The 22,364-nt window shown below is 42.4% G+C and overlaps 1 protein-coding gene across 5 annotated transcripts in view; it reads right to left on the reverse strand.

Annotated features, from left to right (window-relative positions):
* Window positions 1-22,364, reverse strand: part of CUX1 (cut like homeobox 1) — a 266,545-nt gene that overhangs the window by 70,963 nt on the left and 173,218 nt on the right. For all 5 annotated transcript variants that reach the window (XM_041482906.1, XM_041482904.1, XM_041482905.1 and 2 more), the window contains exons 10-14: window positions 14,797-14,901; window positions 12,133-12,321; window positions 6,510-6,568; window positions 1,498-1,546; window positions 391-487 (exon numbers count right to left, since the gene is read on the reverse strand). In XM_041482906.1, coding sequence (XP_041338840.1) covers window positions 391-487; window positions 1,498-1,546; window positions 6,510-6,568; window positions 12,133-12,321; window positions 14,797-14,901 — 499 coding nt within the window. The remainder of the gene's footprint in view (window positions 1-390; window positions 488-1,497; window positions 1,547-6,509; window positions 6,569-12,132; window positions 12,322-14,796; window positions 14,902-22,364) is intronic.

Consider the following 22,364-nt stretch of genomic DNA (forward strand, 5'->3'; position numbering starts at 1 on the left):
ACACTTCGCTGGGAAGAAAGGATTTTGCTTTCCCAAACTGACCTGCTGGTGGTATATCCAAGTGTATCAGACAGGGACACTGTGATCTACATGCAAACCTTTTGCATAACACTGTGTGTGGGGGAAAGAGATGGATTTGTTCCCAAAACAGAAGACAGCCTCAAACACTGGTACAGCCTGTAATCCTCTTCCTCCACCTTTATACACTCTCTAACTTTTAATTCATTATCCAGCCTATAAAACTACAGAAATCCAACGTTACGCAGTGTTCCTGTTGCTTCTTAATCCTCCTGCCATGCATTAGCTCAGACACTCAGCTCTCACTCAGCCCTCCCTCCCATCACAGGACAGCAGAGGCACCCACGAGAGCCAAAATTTGGGTGGACCTACCGCTCAGGTCGCTGTTGGTGATGCGCAGCGTGGCGTTCTCCGACTGCAGCGAGCGGTTCTTCTCCAGCAGCAGCACCTCCAGCGGCTTGGATGCATCCTAAAGGAAACCAAAGGGGGAGGTTTGTTTCTCAAAGCATTGAGAATCTCACTCAGGCACTAAAAAGGATTTCAGAGGGAAAAAAAATTAAAAAAAACCAAGTGCTTGACTGGTCTCTGAGGGCAGCGAGGGAATTTGCTGGGCACAGATCAGCAGGAATCACTCCAGGCTCTGGTGGGAGCCATGGAAGAGAGTCACTGTTAAATTTTCACTGTAAATCATTCACTAATTCTGCATTATTTTGAGATGTGTAACAGAACATTTTCTTAATCTTACTTATTTTTAAATGGTCCTGGCACGCTTTCAGTTTAAAAGCCGTAGACTTCTTTTAATCTGATTAAAACAGGAGTTAAGATTATATTATTCCTTCTAGGTCAACTGACCCAAGCTAAGCATTTCCTTGACATGCTGCATTTCAGCAGAAACAGTTTGTTCAAAATAACATCAGTCAGAGAAATATGCTATTTACTCTCATCCAAATATCTAACCCTTGGTCATTAAAAATCCCATTGAAAATTAATTTCAACATATCGATATTCAGTTTGGATTTCAGAAACAGGAATTTAATTCATAACCTTTAAACTGAAGTAAGATTAATTTGCTGGAACAGCAAAGCTTTCTCAGTACTCCAAGGTTTGTTTTCTTTTGTGAAAAGAAATTTTCAAGGCTAACAAATACTTAAAAATGCTGAAGTCCTTGCACACTGTGCTGCCTGTCCACCAACTCCAGTATCTTTAAATGACTCAACTTCACAACATTCTGGTTTACCCACTCCAGCACAGCTGAAATGTCACTTTGTCCTTGACCACTTAAATGAAATTAACACGCAGAAAAAAAAAAAAAAAAGTCCAGTTCAGCTTTTTACATAAGAAAATATCAGGAAAAACAAGGATGGAAGCCTCAACATCAACAGGAAACTGTCGATGTCAACAACAAGGAATTGCAAGACAAAATTTTTGTTAATCAACTGAGCTGTTAAATAAGTAAGAAAACAGAAGTAAGTTCAGTACCTGCGCACCAGAGCTTTCAGATGGTGCAAACTCCATGGATTTCAATATACTGTGGAGGGCAGAAAAAAGAAATTATTTTCTATTTCTTCTTTTCATAACAACTCCACTAATGAGCATTAACATGATCGTGTCCTGTTCTCCAGCAACACTACAAGTGATGACAACTTTCCTTGCAGTAACACAATCTCCTAATGAATACAGAATAACTCCTCAAACCAGTTATTGGATAAGAAAATTTTCTCAAGCATCATCTAAATCATTCCATATGCAATCCCACCAGGCCAGTTTAAAGTGTAAATTTAAAGGTTAATAAGGATATAACATTTTAAGCTGTCAGAAACAATATAAATTTATCTGTGAAGCTGGAAGGGAATGAGGAAGTTGTAGCAAAGCAGCAAAAGAGGGGAATCACCACCACAGTACAGCACTTACAGAATATACACCAGCTCACCAGCAAGGAAAATATGCACAAATAATCCTCCCAACCAAGGCACTACAGGCTAAAAGGCAGTTTTTCATTTTAATAACCCCTTCATTCTATGGCAAAGGGAAGACAAAATGGCCCAATATTTCTTAAGAAATATGAAAGATCCAAATATTTATAAGTACATTAGGAGAAGAATCTGATAGCCTCATTGTCAATATTTTATACAAATAGCGAGCGGTCAGAGGACGTCTCCCTTCAGAGGCTCTCAGTCAGAGCTGTGTCATCTGGCAAACCAGAATCTTACAGGAGTCCAGACTTATTACTGCACTTTGTTGGATAATTTTTTTAAAACCAGCCTGATGCAGGCAGGACATGAACTTCCTCAGACTGAAGCAATAAATGATTTCAGCTTCTTAGTGTACAAAGACAACATTCATTTGGTGAAGAAAAACACATAAACACATATAGATGGTGTTTATACAGCATTTGTCATGTATAAAGCACCAAGAACTCTGTGAGCAGGAACAATCTGGTTAATCACGTATTAAACTGTATTAAAAGCTGTGGATCATGTATTAAAGGTTTTGGAATTGCCCCTGGATCTCTGGAAGTGTCCAAGGCCAGGCTGGATAGAGCTTGGAGTAGTGAAGGTGTCCCTGGCCATGGCAGGAGGTGGCACTGGATGAGCTTTAAGGTCCTTCCAGCCCAAAACATTCAGTGATTCCATGAAATGTGGAAACAGAGGAAAAAAAGGCAGAAGTCCAGTATTCTGGATGCCATGAGGAGTTAGCCAGGCACCCATTAACTGCCTGAACCTGTCCCTGGATTAATCCAGAGCTGGATGTGCATTAAGTGACACTCTGGAAATCAGGTCTCTGGGCCATTCAAGATCACTCAAAGTCATAGCAAACCCAAGGGGGAAAAAATCAATTCTGAGAAAGAGACCTCATGTATCTTGCATCTGTGCACATTCATTGCACACAGGGTTAATTCTGACAGGCATCCCTAAAATGTAATAATTAATGAAAGCACAAATTTCTGGCAATCACCTTCATTACATGGCATCACTCAGTGTCACCTCTTGCCTGGCTGTAGGGTGGAGCCATCACCCCATACACAGCACACAAAGTGATGTTGTGAAGACTCTGTGTGGGCACAACAGCTCAGCCACGTGCAAAACCAACTCTTTTGTGCTATCAGTGGACTTGTGCCAGTCAAGGGGACAGGATGTGGACTAATGGCTCGAGTTCTCACAGACCCTGACATCACTTTGACATCACAGGTGTGTGACTCAGGTGGCAAATCCCCAAAAGCCAAAGTGTTTCTAGGCACAGCTCTGCATCCCAGGACTCCAAGGTGCTGGGGGAGATAAATGCACAGAGACTCATCCAGGGAAAACCTCAGCCAGGTCTCTGTTCCCATGAATTCTGCAGGGAATGGCCTCTGCATGGACAGCCAGTCCTAATGCACATCCTCATGATGCCCAAATGAGGAGACTGATTTGAATTTCAAACCCAGTTTGAACAGTAAATCATCACATGGCAAACATCCCATGGGAAATCCCATTTCAGCTCACACAAGTTGTGACCCCACTTACCACACGTGGGTTTGCCATGTGGAGCAATCCAGCAGCATTCCAAACACCTTCCTTCCTCCTGGATGAGGCTAAACCAGAAAAAGCTGCTCTCTCCCAAAGGAGCAGATGTGAGTGCTGCCCCCAGAACCAGGCTGACAATGGTTGGAAGCATAAACCTGGTTATGGTTATATTTGGTTCTCCACACCAAAAATCTGCCTCTAAAGCCCTGACCCTGTCATCCCTCTCCTTGCACAGGCTGGTGCATTTTGGTTCTGAGCACCTTCTGCCAGCTGGGACCTTCAGGAAGGATCCTGAGCCTTGCAGCAGCTGTGTTTCCAGTGAGATTGGTGCAGGCAATGTGTATTCAAACCTTGGCTGGAAACCTACTGACCTCTGCCTACCTGAAGGGGATTCTTTGCTAACTGAATTAACTTTCTGACAATTTTACAGGTAATTTCCTATACAGTTGAAATACAAAATATACTAAAAATCAAGCTGATGGCACCTCTAATTGCCCTAAGAGGAATATTCACTCCAGCAGGCTCATTTTTAGAAGAATGTAAAAGTTAAACATGTCAAAAATGACTCTCCAAATGTGTCACAAAAGACACATTCTCCTCAGGAATATGAGGAAGCACAACATTTCTTCTTTGGATTCCAGGAATATCTTTGCCCATGAGATCTTGACTCAATCTGTGGCTCAAGATCAGTTACCTGCTTTCTAAAGAAATGATCTTGTGACTTGAATCTGCACATCTAAGAAGACTTGAAAGATGTGAGTGTAAAGCAAAGTGTGCATTGGGACAGCTCGACTTTCTATTCGTCTGATCCCGACTGCAAAGGCAGCAGGGTCAGCGTGTCGTGCTACTTGAGAGGGAACTGAAGGCACACAGAGAGCTGTCAGATCTCAAAAATAGGTTTAGAAGCCATTGGGCACAAAAGCCAAGGCAGAAAGTGAAGAATCCTCCCATCCCAGATCTTGACATGGGCCCACCTAAGTTCCTACCAAGTAGAAGTTGGCTGATATTGAGACCCTCAGCCCAGCACGCCTCTAACATCCCAGGAAGGGTTAAGGAAAATACACTGGTGCCAAAACACCTAAAAAATTCATTCTATTCTGTCCTGCTGTACTGACAAGGTCTCTTTTCTCTAGGTGCAAATGTTATGAGCAGTTCATTTCTGTCAGTGTTCCAGGGCACAAGGCAGGTGCAGCAAGATTCAGTGTGAGGGCTCCAGATTTACAGACTTCTCCCAGCCTCATTTACAGCAAGTTTCACTTCAGATCAGACTGCCACTGCCAGGGAATGCACACTGAGCCTTCAGCACACCTTCTGGACTAGATGGAGCATGGGAATGGTGTGAAGCAGCTGCTTGGAGGATGCAGCATTGCAAACATCCTCAGTGCTCTCAACCCTCAGACCATCCCACAGGATGGTGATGGGCCCCAGGGCCCTTACAAGCCAGCTATCAATCCACAAATTAGGGATATAAAAACTGGAACAACTGGGAAAACAGGGTTAATTTATTGGCACCTAACCAGGGCCACTTCCAGCAGAGTCTCCCATTTATTTCACTGCAGGCTTATCCTGAGCAGAAGCACCATATGAAGCCTCCTGTGTCACAGCTTCTCTGATCTGCCTTTACACCCCTGCCCTCATGTAAGTTAGTGTTGTAAAAAAAAAAAAAATTAAAATATTGGTGTTATCACCAGGAATACAGGGTTTGTATTTAAAGTATAAATTCAAAGTAAATGATTATATTCAATGAGTAGATTGGGTTCTTGGCACTTTTAAGTCTGGCTTTAAAGTCCTGGTCCTGTTGTATTAAACCTTTGCATTAAAGCAGGTAGGATTCAAAACTCATTTCTTGTTTCAGCACATTTACATTTAATATCTAATGCAAGAAGCTGGAAGGTTGTGGCTTTTTTCCCATTCACTGCTTTACATGTGAGGACATAAACTGGCTAAAACCTGAAGCTGCTCCCTTAACTCAGGACAGGACGTGGATGTATTTACCCCTAATCACTAAATGATGATGCTATTTTGAGCCCAGGTAATAATCAGGTAAAATGACCAAATAAATGGTCAATTCATTTAATTCCAGTGAAAATTATACCCCTACATCAGGGTGTGCTGCAGCTGGTGGTGAACCAGAACCTCAGCCAGTGTGGCTTGAATAAATCAGCACCAGAGGCTGGGCAGTTGTGGGGTTTGCAAATCCAAATCTGCTTTCCATATTCTCCAGGGACGTGTAAACAAAAGCACATGACTACCAGCCTCATCTGAAATACCTCATTAAACCAGGGAATGGGTTATTTCAGCCTTTTTAAAACACACACAGAAATGCCAGAATGATGAAAGAAGAGATGGGAGTTTCTCGCAGTTATTTAAACCTTGACACTAAACATATTTCCAGTCAGAAAAGTTCTCTTCTGAATCTGACAGCTTATCTTGTTATAGTTTAAAATGAGGCTCTTTTAAGTCTCTTAAGAAAATGCCTTGAAATAGGAAGAGGCTGTTTGTGGCTTTAGTTTAAAACCACAATATATTAGCAAAAATATACAGTGAAACAAGCCCAGCATTAAACTGGCAAGTGCTGAGCACTGGCTGGCAGGAGCAGAGCAAAGGTACCGTGGCCAAAGGCTCTGCATGTCATTTTTGGTCCACATTACCCTCAGCTGTTGGCTGGAGACTTTTAAATAGTGGTCCACCTAAAACACCACAGATTCTGAAACTTTTTTCCCTTTGTGGACAATAGTTTTAGTGGCTTTTCTTCATGGACGTGTTTTATTTGCTATTGTGATCCTCTGCTGCAACAAAAAGGAGCACTCTCAGATATAGCAGTTCCACTGGCTCTGGATGCAATTTCTGCCAATATTCCCAATTTCCTTGTCTTTGTGGTTTTGACTGAATTCTTTATTGTTCCAAGAACACAGATTTGTGGCTTCATTTAACAAGCACTGTTCAACCAGAGTTTGTGAAAAAATTATGTAAGCATTTAACACTTACTTTAATTCTTTCTTAACCTCTTCATAATCAGCCTGTCCTTTCAGTTTTTCTTCCAGTTGCTTTAAAAGAGAGAACATGGATTTAATTATTTACATTGTTTTTTTCCTGCAGGCTTTGAAAATCATCTTCAAATTATTCCATATATACAGCAGCGCACAAGTGAGGGTTAATGACTCATACCTAATTTACATATATTAGAAAACAAACTATAACCAATTAAACGTAAACACAATTATACCTCGCTCATCCTTTGTTTACAGAGTGCCAAGCATGACAGAATTCAGTGGGTCCCAATTTGGCTGTTTGCAATGTCACTGTCATGTGCTCAGGGAAGAGATCGGGGATGAAGATATTAAAAAAAAAAAATGGGGCAGCAGAAATTTTCAGGGAGATTGAGTAAACAAGCAGGATGCTTTGGCACATGCTGTATTCTTAATAGGACAGTTCTTGATAACCTTATCTACATGATAAAAAGAGCAGAGTGAAGAAGCTGTTGTTGACTGGAATGCCTTAGGCTTGGAAGGCTCCTACAGCACCTCGTGCCCACACAGAACAGCTGAACCAGAGGTTTTACAGCACTGCTGACTGCAGTAACCAGAGAGGGAGCACTGAGGCCACCCCAGCAGCTCCTCCTGCTCTGCCCCACCCAGGGTGGCCTCAAAGGCTTCTCCTGGCTGCGAGGATGCCCCAAAGGATGCCCCAAACTGCCACGATCCAGAACGCAATGCCACACACTTGGACCTTACCCAGCTCCCAACAAAGTGCTCATCACTACGGGGTAAATGCTTCAGGAGGCCTAAAACATATTGATACATAATTGATGCAGTTACATTGCTTGCAGAAGCCACATTCATTTCAAAAATTTCTTTGCTTAGTGCAGGCACACCTGATCTAAGCAAAGAACAGAACTTAACTGGCTTGCAGCTTCCATGGATAAACCCAGGCTAACTCTGCTTCAGTTCATTTTTGGTGTTAAAATTGGCACAGAATCCCAAAGGTCACGGGAAACAGAAATAACACAAGGACGTATCACCTCAAAGACAGAGAATCTACTTTGAAAAGGAAAGGAATATATGACATGAAAAAGAAAAATAGGACTTTATGTCCAGGAGAGGCTGCCTTCAGGGAAGAAGGGAATTCAAGGTCCTGCACCCACTCTGGGGCTGCTCTTTGGATGCAGGAGGAGGGCAGGGGAGGGCTGCTGGGAACTTGGATAATTTTAGCAAAGCTGTTTAAAATGCAGCCCCACACAGCTGTGCAGCAGCCCAGCTATGGGGCATGGAGGCAGGGCTGGGAAAACAGAACTGGGAACCTGTTCCCTGTGCTGTCTTCCCTACTAAGTCAGTGTGTGGGTATCACAGAGCTGTACAAACCCCAAAATGATGCAGCACAGTACCCACAGGACAGCAAATTGACTCAGTGGATTGAGTCATCTCAGTAATTTAAATGAGGCTTCTTCAGAAGCCAACAGCAGCATGGTGGGGCTTTGTGGGACCTCCAGCTATTCTGCCACTTTTAAAGGATTTCCTACGCAGCCCTCTGCAGCTCTCACACTGCTGGCACGTCTGCCCTGCCATCAGCACGGCTCTTAAGGAGCAGTGACAAAGTGGACAGCCACGTTACCAATCCACAGCCCTCTCAAGGCCCTGTTCCTGCTGTTTGCCACCACAGCCCAGCATCCTCAGCACTGCTGAGAGAGGAATCTCCTGCAGGAACAGCCAGGCTCAACGAGCAGCTCTTAATGGATCCCAGGAACTGCTGCTCAGTGTGGAATTTGCACTCTCTGGGACACTGATGGAACGAGTGGCCTCTTAAAAAGGTCTCGTGTCTTTTGTCATCAGTGGTTGTGCACTCATTCCAGTTGTGTTAAAAATAAAAATGAAGTGTCTGTTTTAGCGACAACCTTTTTTTTTTTCTTTCACCTGGAAGAAATACAGGGCAAGTTCTAGTAGTTTCTTCTGGCATGTCCTGCCTTTCCAAATTCCAGTCTGGAACTATAGGAAGCACTGGCTTTGCTTTAGATAGCAGACACAGTACTTCAGGAAAATACTGGTTGATGTGACCAGGAAAATCCTACAAATAATAAAGACATTGGAGGTTTTGATAATTTACAACACATGTTGAAATCTCATTATGGAAATGTACTACATAGTCCCAAGGCCTGAGGTCTCACATTTTGAGGAGGGTCAGCCACAACAGGCCACGAATTCAAGCAGCTTTTCAAGCTGCAGCTCAACACTGAGCAAAACAGAGTGACTTCAACAAGACATCCAGGTGGAATTTTTAGCTCATCAGGTCAGGCTGGAGAGGGATCTTTACATGAAACCAGTGAGCCAGAGAGCCCTTGGTACTGGGGGGAGACTCAGCATCACAGCTGAGAGTTTTCCAAGTGGTCACAAGCAATGGGAGCACCTGCCAAACCCCAAGACATCCTTCTGCTCTCCTTGGTCTTGTCACTTTGTCCTTCTGTCTCTGCAAATCCACTGCAATTCACCCTTTCCTCAGCTCTGTGGCTGGTAACATTTTGGGTCTGGAGTAGAGGAGCTTTTAAAGCAGGCATAACTGGCAATTTATACCAGTTCTCAGTACAAAAAGGACCAGAAGACATTTAAAACAAGCAATACCCTGGATTAATATGTTACTTATGCAAGGGTATGCTAAGAAAACAGCCTTTTGTAGAAACAGAGATAAACCACAGAAAAGCTAATGACTCCCATTTTAATGAAATCTATATTAAATGTAATTCTGTGCAGGGAAGTGCTATACCCTGATAGAGTATTTCTGGTACAAAAACACAGGTAGAAAAATAAAGAGAAAAAAGAGATATTGACAAAATGCAGCTGTTTTGGATTCTCAGGTACTTGCTACAGCAGAATGACAACCAGCAATATTTTACTTTGGGTTGTACAAAAAACACACACATCCATCATTCCCAAGTACCTAATACAGAGATTGTTGCCATGGAAAATCTGCACCTAAACATCTACTTTACTAAACAATATAAACTAACAACTGAGGATGCAGTGCCTGTGCAGAAACAGAACATTTAGGCACTTGGCATCTTCCCAGTCAATGACTGTTTTAAAATGTATTAGTATGGTAATTTTCTCCAAGAACCCTGTAAAATGCACAGAACATGGGATAACAAAGGTTCAAGCTGTGAGACAATCTGGAGGAACTAATATCTTGCACTAAATATCAACCTGGTTAATTCAGACAAAATGTATTCCAACGACCTCCAACACACAAAAATGCAGGAGCCAGAGGGCAGAAGGAATGGACTGGTGGCTTTTCTGCACATTAAATTTGCAAATATCCCATGTTAAAGAATCATCTTGCATCTGTGGTGTGAATAAACCCACGTCAGAGCATGCAGAGATTGGGTCCCTCCTCATGTTTTTAGAAAATACAATCACTACTGTATTATTAACTGAACTGGCATAGGTAAATAGCAGGGGCAGTATTGAGGGGCTTAAAACATCTCAATAACCATTAGATTAACATTGTAGTTCAGTTTAGAGTGATCAAATCACGTTACTGAATTTTAACTGGGTAGCAGAGACATTCTAGCACCCAGCCACAAAGGGTTAATACAATTAGAGTGAGAAAAGTCTTGTTACTAGAGGACATGTTTTGATTATTAGATCAGATGAAGATAAAGAAGCAATAATTTTGAAAGTATTTCTGTATTGTTTCATTAAGTCATAGAGTATTAAACAATTCCCCCAAGATAGAGGTTGAGAACATTGCTTTAATTTGTGAAACTGTGAGTTGTTTTCTGTGGAGGCAACCATTAAAATCTCTGTTATTTCAGAAGCAATTCCTCCATAACCAAACAGGAGATCAGCACATCATCACTGAGATTTGGTGCTTTGTACAACCTGGGCCTGGCACAGGCTTTCCCAGCACTTTGGGGTAAAAGTAAGTATTTTGAAATATTTTTATACTTGCAACAAATAAGGTTAAAGAGGGTTGAAATGACTAAAACTTTATCAATAGAGGCACTACATCAGCCACTATCAACAGAAAGCTAAATACAGAGCATTAGCCAGGCAAGGCTATGAGAAAATGGAAGGAGATTACTGAAATGAAAATCAAAGACTTGCTCTGTCATTTCTATGATCCTACTCCCTTTGAAGTTAATGGCTAAACTAATACTGACCTCACCAGGAGCATGCTTTATTCCAAGAAAATCTGTCAAGTGCAAGGATTCAAGATATATTCTATCAGGCTTTATGAAAACGTAAAATAAAAAAATCCCCTGAACATGGGTGTAGCCAGCAGCATGTGTCCCTCAAAACCAGGGCAGCTCCTTTCTCCCCCAATAAAAGTGGTGCCCACATGGTGACAGGTGGGCAGAGACTGATACTGTCAATGGAGTTACATAATAGGTGTCCTTTGCTCCACTGAATTTTCATAAAAATTCTGCAAAGCTAGCTTAAAGCATGCAGAAAACACTGACTGCAACACTTGAGCTTTCATTCCTAACAGGTCTCTCTCCATGTGAATTATGCTCCACCACAGCAAAACCAGTAACTGCTAAAAAATGTCAGAATTAGAGCAATTTGTAAGAATTTCAATTGAACATTAAATCATTCTGATAGAGCAAAGCTGCCCACGCCACAGTCAGAGCTGAGTGGGAACTATCAGCCTCCTGCTCTCAGAAAACTCTCAGACTATCAAACCTGCAGAACTACCAAGTCTTTAATGGAATAGATAAATTTATCTTGTTTACACTTTGGAGCTCATAGATGGTGGAACAATGAAGGAGACAGGAATTACAGGAAACTGATTCATACCCCACGTCAGGAAACATTTCTCATGCTCACTCAGAGATCAGAACTGTGTGGGCTCTGCACAGGGAAAGTGAAACTGCCCAAGAGAGAGGTAAAAGGGTCATTCAGAGAATTCTTAGCTATTCCTTCTGGTTCCAGTGCAGTGCTGCTCCTATGCAAATGAGTAAAGGGCTAGACTGCTAATTATAAATGGGAATTATTGTGCAGCAAATACACAGTTAAAAACATGTAAATGGTTATCGGTAATAAAAATAAATAAATAAAATTTAAATAATTAAATGGTTTTTATATAAAAGCCTTCTCCATGTCCTGATTTTACTTGTTCCTATGCCCTAAATGATATACTACCAATTTCCAGTGGAGAGAACTGGAGGGGGTAGCAGGGACATTGAAAGATAAACCAATTCCTTGCAAAATCTTCAATATGTATAACTGGAATGGGAATTAACAGTTTGAAAATCTAAGAGGAATTTTCTGTGCTTTTTCAGCTCAACTGTTTCATTAGATATCTATGCTCAATGCATGTTGGGGTTTGGTGGTGATTTTAATTCCAAAGGTAGCCTTGTCCTGTAAAAACACATTTCAAAACAGTAAGGATTGGGCCATTTAGAACTTAAAAAACCTGTGATCCCTTAAAAACAATACATCCAGGGGAGGTGGAATGGGATGGGTTTGAGGGTCCCTTCTAACTCAAACCATTCTGTGATTCCATGAATGCCACAGAAACCAGAACTCAGCCACACCCTGGAGAATCCAATGGCTCAGGACCACAGGAACCCCCAATATCATCATCTCTGAGACATCCCTTGGGCAGAACCAAGCCTTACTTTGAGTGTGCTGTTCTTGGCTGTCAGCTGCTGCTCCAGCTGGGAGATTTGGCTGCTGGAGTTCTCCCTCAGCTTGGTGAGGCTGCCCTGGAGCCTCTGGACATCCTCGACGAGCTGCGCGATCTCGCGCTCCTTCGCTGCCAGCTCCACTTCCAGGCTGGAGCGAGTCAGCACCTCGATGGCCTGCTCCTGCAGGAAAACAGCATTAGGGCACAGAAAGGAAGGAAACAGGCAATTCCTAAATCTGGGACTCCTGTGACTGACATTGGGAATCTGGAAGATGGAATTTCCTACAGCCCAGGACAGCTCTCTGGGAAAACAGGGATAACGGAAGGAATAAATTTCCCTATTTCATAAGTGCACTGGAAAGATGCAGCAGTGAAAGTCAAAGGATTCTATTTAGATCTATTTATTATTAATAGCCCAAGTGCTTTGACAACTATGAAAATCTGTGCTTACAAAATACTAATCAGATAAAATATTCTGAAGTAATGGAGCAGAATTTCTTAATCAGGAACGGCAGAGCCATGTGCCCGTGGCTCTCTGCATGCACACTGCACGTTTCAGGCAAAATTGTCAAAAATTGCCCCAAACTGCTACTTCCAATGAACTTGATCCTAGCATGAAAATTGTTCATGTTAACATTATTGCAAGCATCCCTCCACGGGGAAGAAGAGAGATGTGGCAGCTCTAAGACAAGGCCATTCTCCCTTTGGTCACCACTTTCAGAAATTCCCTTTCCTAAATCTTCCTTCTTTCAGTTTCCCACAGCTGTAAAATCTGTCCTCAAGTCTGGAACTTCCTCTCTGGACTGACTTCCTGGGAGGACAAGGAATCAGAGAGGACAGAGAGGTCCAGAAGGAGGCAGATCCCTTCAGAAAAGATAACAGAGATGAATTGCACCATCTCTGTGTCCTTCTGTGCTGGGAGATCACAGCTGTGATGCACTGGGGAGCTCTGAGCCTCCTCCATGGAGAATGTGAGGAAGGCCTTGTGCCTGTGTGGGGCAGGAGGCAGCCCAAGGAGGGGCACACGTTCCATTAAAGAGCCCAAAATGCATCTGACAAAGGTTAATGGCTGTTCCTCAGAAGCACCAGTGAAGGAGAAGAGAATCCATTCAGCAAGAGGCAGATGAAGACGGTGAGCACTAAACCAAAGATCTGTGGTGAAAGAGCTGAGAATTCACCCCAGCAGATGAAGACGGTGAGCACTAAACCACAGATCTGTGACACCCTGACAGCTGAAGGTGACACTGCAGCAGATTGAAATTTACTCCATACCCTCTTTTCTGGGAATACAGGAACAACAAAATCTCCTTTTCCATATCTGCTAAACATTCAGCTTGATTCTCAGTGACTACACCCTGCTGCACTCACAGAAAGCTGCATGTAGGAACAGCAGTTAACAACACTCTCCTATTACACTGAATTATACTTTTAACTTGAAAAAACCTCTAATTTGCTTGCATGAAACATCACAAGTTGTATAATCATCTGCTGCTTGTGCCTATTGAGACTAGAACGTAGAGTCTGAAATAAGATAGATAATGATCATTTTCATCCTGCAGTAGTTGTCATATTAAATATAAATGAAGTGCAGAAGTACTATTAAATACAAGAAAGACCTAATGTTAAAATAATGATAAGACTAGGACACGAGATAGGAAGAGGCAGGTAATTCAGAGTTACAAGTGATATTCAGGCTTTTTATATTTTGTTTTGCAGCCTACTTGCCTATCTTTTGACTTCTCTGAGAAAATACTGGGTTGTATTAATAGACAACCAAACAGATCTGGAGGACTTATGGTTTGTTACTCATTCTCTGCAAATGATTTTTAAAGGCAGCCATGTGTTCCTCTGCTATCAGTGTCAAGCACGTATAAGGCTTGCAAGGGAAAAAAAAAGCAATGATTTCTTTTGTTTCTTAAATCTGCTGCTTAGAAGTAGACTAAATTTCACTTAATTGCATATTTACATTTAAATACTTCTATTTCTCCTTTGGCAAACAAAAATCAAAATAATCTGGCTGCTCATCTGTGATACCTGCTCACCCAGGGCCAGCTGGAGCCCCCTGCGCCTGCAGGTCCCATCAGCAGCCTTGGCTTTACTCAAAGCACACAGAGGAGGCAACAAGCAGGAGTACAGGGTATCTTCTCAAATTTCCAGGGATTTATAGGAGTAATTCTCAGTTTAGACACAGCCAGTGAAAACTGGAGTGGTATCAGGTTTATTTCCAGTTTCTCTCACAGCGCAGACACGGAGCTGGGAAGGGCAGAGAGGGCAGGGAGCTCTGGGTGCCCCGGGATGGAGCCACACCGCAGGGCCAGGCACGCGCTGATGGCCACCAAGGCTCTCTTGCTGCCTCCGTTTCTCCTCTGCTGGTGCTCTCAGCCATGTGAAATGATTTCTGAGAGCTGTGCTGTCCACCTGGAGCAGGGAGTGATGGATCACCCCAGAGCCAAGTGACCTCTGTCCTTCCCATGGTCTCCTCCAGCCACCAGCCCCCTCAGAAGCTGAACCCCACCACAATCCCAAGGGAACACCCTTCCCTTTCAGTTAAAATATGACTTCAAACAGCTGTTTTTATAGCTGTGGGCATAAATTGAAGGAGCTGTACTGCAGGAATGTCAGAAACCTGTAAGAGTCAGTAAATATTTTCTCTCACCACATCAGGTGCCTTCTGGATCTGCGTAGCAAGTTGGAGAGATTTGTTAGCTGATGAGAGCTGCTCCCTTAAGGTCTCTGCCTCTCTCTGAGCCACCTCTGCCCTCTGAAGGAAATGAAAAGGGGTGAAAAGAGAAAGTACATTCAGTTTAACAACTGACAATTATTACAAGAACATTCATCAATTCATGCCTGACTGAATATAATTGATTTTCCTAAACACTCAACCTAATAAATGTTAGAAAAAAACATAGAATGTGATGGATTTTTATTTTAAACAGTACAAGGAAGAAATAATTGAGCGATTATGACAGTAATTTAACGCTAGGAGCAAGGAATCCCCTGCTGATACTAATGCTGCGGCCCACTGAATTTCCCAGACTGAATAAATACAAGTGGAAATGGAGTCTTTTTATTCAATTTCTTTCTATTCTCATAGACCAAGCAGATTTTATTGCAAGGCTCCTCATGGGAATAATTCTCACGGGTAAATGCTGAATTAAAAGATATTCTGACCACTCTCTCAAACACACATACAATGTTGTGGGCTGTCTTTCTGCAGTAATTATTCCCTAAAACATGAATTGTTAGATTCTTTTCTTTCAGCAGGTCTATTTATTCAACAATATTTAACCCTAAAGTGACAATTTTGCACAGCTCAGTTACCAGCTGCTGAGGATTTATGCAATAGCTGATAAGCCTCTGACTTGGCCACTGGTCAAAATTCCCATCTAAATATTGAATAGTGATAGAAAGGAGAAAGAATGATGGGGAAAAATTGTCTGTACTGAGAGTTTGGGTAGAGACAGATGGATCAGTAACTTCAGGCAATAAATAGCAGCAAAGTCCTTTTCGTAACTGTCTGTAAGCTTCTGTTAGAAATGGAACAAAACCTGGTTCTTCTACAATATGCATTCCTCCTGGCAAGACTGTCTTCTCTCTTTTTAAGAAAATGTATTTTATTGTTATAAAACCACACTGCTTTCCTCCTTGAGTAATCACTGCTTTTTGCCCGGGCTACTCCATGTAAATCATGCTGTGCTTTCAGAAAATAGCCAAAATAATTTTCTATCTCCACTTCCAAGACCTATCAGCAATTCTACCAAACCCATCAGCTGCCACCAGTGAAGGTCAAAACTTTTTTTGACCAGCTGATGGATCCCTTCCTTCATGGAATGACAAATTCCACTGCCATTTTTGAGCCACCCGAACTTCCACAGACTCCTGGCTAATCCTTTGGAAAACCTAGGTCTAAAATCTAAATATAAATCTAAAATAGAGAATATAGAACACAGAGCAAATATAAAACCTGTAGTGAATATAAAATTGTAGTGAATATAGAAGTTATAGGAAATATACAACTTATAGTAATATAAAACATATAATGAATATAAAATCTACAGCAAATATAAAATCTATAGAAAATATGAATCCTACAGTGAATGTAAGCCCTACAGCCCTGTGTGTGTGGTCTCTGACTTCCTCCCCAGCCAAAGCAGACTCTGCATGTTTAATCAATGAGTAAACTAACAGCAATCAAATACTAAACGCATCATCTGCGCTATTTGCTCACAACATTGTATTAAATGATTTTGCATAGGTTCTACAGCTGTAATTAAAATGTGATTGTAAAAAGTACAGTGATGCGGCTCCTATAATCAGAGCAGGGGACACAATCTATTGTCTGCTTGGAAAACGTGGAAACAGCAGCAAAAAAAGGCAGAAAAAGAGGGATTTATGTTGTTTATGTGGCTGATGATATTAGGATAAATACTGAGCTAACAATACACATTGAGATAAATTATTTTCTGGTACTTTATTAGATGTGCAGCTACATATATTGATCTAATAACTGCAGAACAACTCCAGCAAAGCAGGACAAGTTACTACACTGTGGCACTTGCTCTTCCATCTACTGCTGGATAAGTAATGGGTTTTGCAGCCTTGAGCAATTCTGCTGATGGCTTCCATTCAGTGCAGCATTGTTTGGAGAATCTATTCAGCTCGCATGCGAGCAACCCACAGAGGATATTGCTAATAGGTGGTACATCTGCATATACAGTGAGCTGTCAGCTGCCCTTTCTGCACAGCCTCCCCAGCCAATTCCCAACACCTGTTGTGATCCTTGGAATAATACCAGACAAGATTTCATACTAGCCATTGTGAAAAATACATCAGCACAAACTCTGGGCAGTTCTGTTTGGGAAATACTGGTCAATTCCCCGCTTTTTTCCCCCCTCTTACAGAATGGAAGCTTTTCAGAGGCAGAATTACAGATGTGCTCAGTGTCTGGAAAGCACTTTTGGGTGCTATCACAATATAAATTATAAATGACACACAAAACCCTGTTAAAAGAATGCTAGTTTCAAATTTGAGCACTTACAAGTACGGAACAGCCAAGCCTGAGGCGGGTGCTCAGCCACCCTGTGTTAGGGTTCAGGAGTGGGATGGCACCACACAGGACCTGCTGTGGCTTTTCCAAGGAGATTTTCCCAATGACATGCCCTGCTCCATCAGCTCTGAGAGGAACATGGCTTGGTGAGTGATCTCTTTGTCCTCTTATTCTCTGTGTGACCCCTGCACTTCATCTGCTCCCAGCTAATCCCACTCCCCTCTGCCAGTGGCATTAATCTCTTCCTCATGGCAGCTCTGCTGCACCACCAGAGGGGCTTCAGGAATTAATGACTGCACTGGCACGAGCCCTGTCTGGAGCTGTGTGGGTTCCTGGAGCCCCTGGCACAGCTCCCTGCACAGCAGCCCTGGCTGGAGGCTCCCAGCCTGGCAGGAGCTGCCTCTGCCCAGACCCTGCTCAGTGCCTCGGTGCTGCTCCCCTGCCACACCCTCTGGGATTGCCTCTTCCACTGCCACCCCTCTCTGCTTGCCACTCTGTCCCCTTCCTAATTCACTTTGGCTGCTGGAAGCCTCATCTCTGTCTCCTCTGTGCTCCATGGAGCCTTTAGCTCCAGGCAGGCAAACCCCAGCTCGTACCTTGCACCACCTAATGAACATCCACAGACACCCAGAATGAGCCTTACCCCGCGATTTCCTCCTTCCTCTTTTCCTCCTTCCTCTTTTCCTCCTTCCTCTTTTCTCCTTCCTCTTCTCCTCGTTGCTTCTTCTCCAAATGTGCTCACAAAAGGTCCTCCAAGTGTCTCTGTCCCGGTGTCTGCTCCCATTCCCTGCCCACCCTGAACCCCTCTCCCCGTCCTGCTCCCATGCTGATGTCTCCAGTCGTGGCAGGAGCAGCCTGGGCAGTGTCTCCCCTCCTTGTGTCCCCAAAAAATCTCACATCACACCCAGAAAAAGCAAAACCTGCCTGGTGGATGCTCACCCAGCCGGAGCAGTGACTGCAGTGTGCCTGGGACAGGCACCAGCAGCAAAGCCTGAACAAATTCAAACCAGATTCTGCTGAGTTTCTGTGAACTCTTTTTTTCCAGACTCTTATAGGCTGGCCAAACTTGAGTCTGTTTTATAATTATTATTATTTTTTTTTTTTCTACTTGAAGCAACAGAAGATACAACCCTGAGAAAAAAGGGAACCATCCCTCATCAAACCCCTTCTATTAAATCTGGGCACAGCAGGCTCCTCACCAAAACAGCAAGAAAAACTCGTAACATCTGGGAGAAAATGGATTTCTTTTTTCCTAATCTTGTTCTTAAAAATGGTTGAACAATTTTTTCTGAAGTAAGAAAAAAGAGAGCAGCCAGAGACAGGCGCCCAGTATGGAAAATGGCTAAATCTGAGGAATCTTGCACAACTTGGAGCCACTGGAAAATTCACAAAACCTTCTGTTTGTGTGAAACTGCCCCACTTCAGCTGAGAAATACAGAGAGATTCATAGAATTACAGAAGGGGTTTGGAAGGGAGCTTAAAGATCATCTAGTCCCACCCTTGCCATGGCAGGGACACCTTCCCCTGTCCCAGGCTGCTCCAAGCCCCACTGTCCAGCCTGGCCTTGGGCACTGCCAGGGATGCAGGGGCAGCCACAGCTGCTCTGGGCACCCTGTGCCAGGGTCTGCCCACCCGCACAGCCAGGAATTCCTTCCCAATATCCCATCCAGCCCTGCCCTCTGGCAGCGGGAAGTCATTCCCCTGTCCTGGAACTCCAGCCCTTGTCCCAAGTCCCTCTCCAGCTCTCCTGGAGCCCCTTTAGCCACTGGATATTCCACAGCACAGTTGCTTTTCACCAGTCAGCGCTAAAACTCTTGGTTTCTTACTCCCAAATCCTATGCACAGCCAAAAAAAACCCCTCAATGACCAGTGACAGTCACACTAATGGCCTTGATGAAGCTCATGCAAATCCAGCACTGCCCAAAATCCTATTTTCCAGCACAGTTCAGTCATACAATTCCTCCTAATTCCTACCACTGTTTTCTAGTACAGAACTACCTCCCTGGTAACAAAATATTTCAAAATAGTTCCATTTTCCTTCATACAGCAGGTAAATATTGTACTGCTCACAGTGGAGCCAGGAGGTCACGATTGTAACGCTGCCGTGTGCTTTCCAATTAAAAATAGAAAAAAAAGCCTTACACAATATATCCAGTTTAAATTATTCTCCTTGTTTCCTGACAAGATAATGAATAGCATGAACTGAGTGCTCTTCTACTTACAGTAAAATGTTAATTTGATCAAAGACCAGTGGTGTGAACAGCAAAATGAGATACTAATGTGAAAAAAAATGTATAACCTTTCCCTTAAAGTTCCACCAGCCAAACTCTATTTCCTTATTCCATGCTAAATTCAGTGCTGTATGTGGGAAAATCTTCCTATGGGCGAGGAGGGGGTATTATCACAAGTAATTCTGCTGCAGTTAATGAGCCTGGTTATGGCAGCAATCACCATGCTTGGAGCTGACATTCAGACTTGCAAGCTGCTGCAAAAGCTGTGTTTCTTGGAGTACAACATCAATTAAAACACACTGGTTCAATGTGCTTTAATTTCCTAACTTTTCAGATATAAAATTTTGCTATAAAACCTTTAGATGGCCCTAACTTCCACAGAACTTCAGCAAGGTTAGCAGAACATCAGGGACATGAAAGATTTTTCAGGGCTCTGGCACCTATTTTTTCCAACAATGGAGAATTAATGAAAAAAAGAGAAAAAACTCCACCAACCAGAAGAGGTTGGGTTGTCTTCATTCTTGTCTTCAAGCTACTGCACTTTGTGTGCTGAAAGGCTGCCAGATAAATGTATTCCCAGCTGATAGCCAGGCATTTGCAGGAAACCCATGTTTGCATGAAAATCATATTAACCATATTTTGCCTTCATACAGAACTTCTCCATGCAAGGATCTCAAATGCCCTTTGCAAAGTAAACGTTTTTATTCCCATTTTCACAGACAGTGAAATCCCAGGATTAAGTGAATGCCTTCATCTGCCATGAAGCAGTGTAACTTAACTGGATCCATGGATTTGGGCTGGGAGGGACCTTAAATCTCATCTCATCCCACCCCCTGCCAGGGCAGGGACACCTTCACTACCCCAGGGTGCTCCAAGCCCTGTCCAGCCTGGCCTGGGGCACTTCCAGGGATCCAGGGGCACTTCCAGGGATCCAGGGGCAATTCCAGGGATGGGGCAATTCCCCAGGGGATGGCACACAAAGAAAGCACCCAGTCCCCTGCCAAGGGAGTCAGAAACCAAAGCAAATCCTCTGGCAGGGTCTGTGCCAGCCTTGGTGCAATGCAGGAGTGGAGGCAGGATGAATTCCCTTCCTCATGGAAGTGCAAACCCAAGGATGCCCCATCAGGGCTGTGCTGGTCACAGCAAACCCCCCCTGAGCATCAGCACCACCTGTATTGTGCTGCACTTGTGCTGCTGAGTGAAAAGGGGAATTTATTCCATCTGCTGCTCAAAAACATACATATTTTATGGCAGTCTCACTTAGCAGGAATATCTTTTGGAACCATTTTCCAATGTGATTTGTTGGAGACAGGAAGGTGCCACACACAAGGAAATAAAAAATAATCTTGAGAGCAGAATTTCTGCTAAAACACCCTGGTGAGGTTTTCTTTCTACTTTTATAGCAGACACTGTTTTATGTATTTTAGTGGCAGTTTGGCTCCAAAAATTGCTTAAATTCACTAACTCTTCCTCTACAGACTTTAAAACCCAACACTACATTTCTGTGGAATAAATGACATTGATCCACTCTAGATTCTTTAATAAAAGCTGCTATATTTTAGAAAGTACACTTTTCTTGATTTATTGGTATTAGAAGTTTCTATATTTGACTTTCTTTCCCCAGAAAAAATAAGAACTAGAAATCTGGGAGCACTATCAGCATTGTGAAGATGGAACAAAAACCAATGGAAACATTTGGCTTTTCCAAAGGGATAACAGAAGAAAAAAAAATTGATTCTTCTTCTAGAGCTTACACAACATAGTCCACACACCAAAAAAAAGTATCATGTTTTCTTTTTTTTACCACTCTCAGAATCTAAGGATACCTATACTTGAGTCTGCTTTTCAAATCAATTTCCTCTTCTTTCAGATTAAAATACAATAACCCAGGAGCAAACAACCCTAACCAAAGTTCTTCTCTTTTTGTTTTAAAAATGAAAAAACACCTTTTTCTTTGCAGGAAGCTCAAATTACAAAGCCCATTAGATTTATTTTTTTTAACTATGTGATCAATGTGTAAAGGCAGAAAAGAGATCTGGACACATCAATGATGCAAAGCCACAAATTCAGACTCAGTATTAAAACCTTAAAATGAGCCCAGCTGTAATTTAAAAAAAAAAATTAAATGTATTTATATTAAATAGAATACATTTAAATATTCAAATATATTTAAATATTTCTGTTTTCACAACCCAGGAATTATTCTTCCCAACAAAAACCTGTTTTTCTCAGGCACAATTGGATGATTCCAGGTTCCTGGAAGAACAGAACAATAATTCATTTGAATAAATTTGTCGTCCCGAAAGATTCGTGACTTTGCTGCCATAAACACTGGAAAGGTGTAAACTTGAAAAGGTACAGGAAAGTGCTAACCATAAATATTTGTCTAAAATAAACAGTCACACAACTGTAACTGCTGCGAATGCAGAAATGTATACTGGAGCTTCATTAACTTCCCTGATTGGAAATTAGAATATTCTGGGAATCAAACAATAAAAAATTCAAAGATGCTGTATCCCAAACTATGATAAATCATTTATTTTGACAAGTACGGGTAGTTTAGTTTTAATTATTTATTCTTATACTTCGTAGCATATCAGAAAATATGCAGTGATTTATTGTGCAAAATGAAATCTTAATAAAACGAGTCCCTTCACCAAACTACAGCATTATTAAATCTTCATGGAAATGCAGGGGGAACTCTGGGTTATGTTATCAAGTTTTGTCACTGAGCTGCTGGGTTAATAAAGTGAAAAGGAGCCCTTCCTATTGTATGTGGCTTCATTGTGCCCTCAGTAGGAGCTGAACCAACAGCACGGGAAGTTCTGAAGTGCCAGCTCTGGATTTAGAAAGGGAGATAACTGGGAAAGGCATTTTCAAGAAATGTCAGATATATAAAAGTTTACACCAATTTCTTTTTCCCATATTTTTAGTGGAAGCATGTAA

Source organism: Pyrgilauda ruficollis, unplaced genomic scaffold (genome assembly GCF_017590135.1).
Source record: "Pyrgilauda ruficollis isolate IOZ18807 unplaced genomic scaffold, ASM1759013v1 scaffold59, whole genome shotgun sequence".
Taxonomy (NCBI): Eukaryota; Metazoa; Chordata; class Aves; order Passeriformes; family Passeridae; genus Pyrgilauda; species Pyrgilauda ruficollis.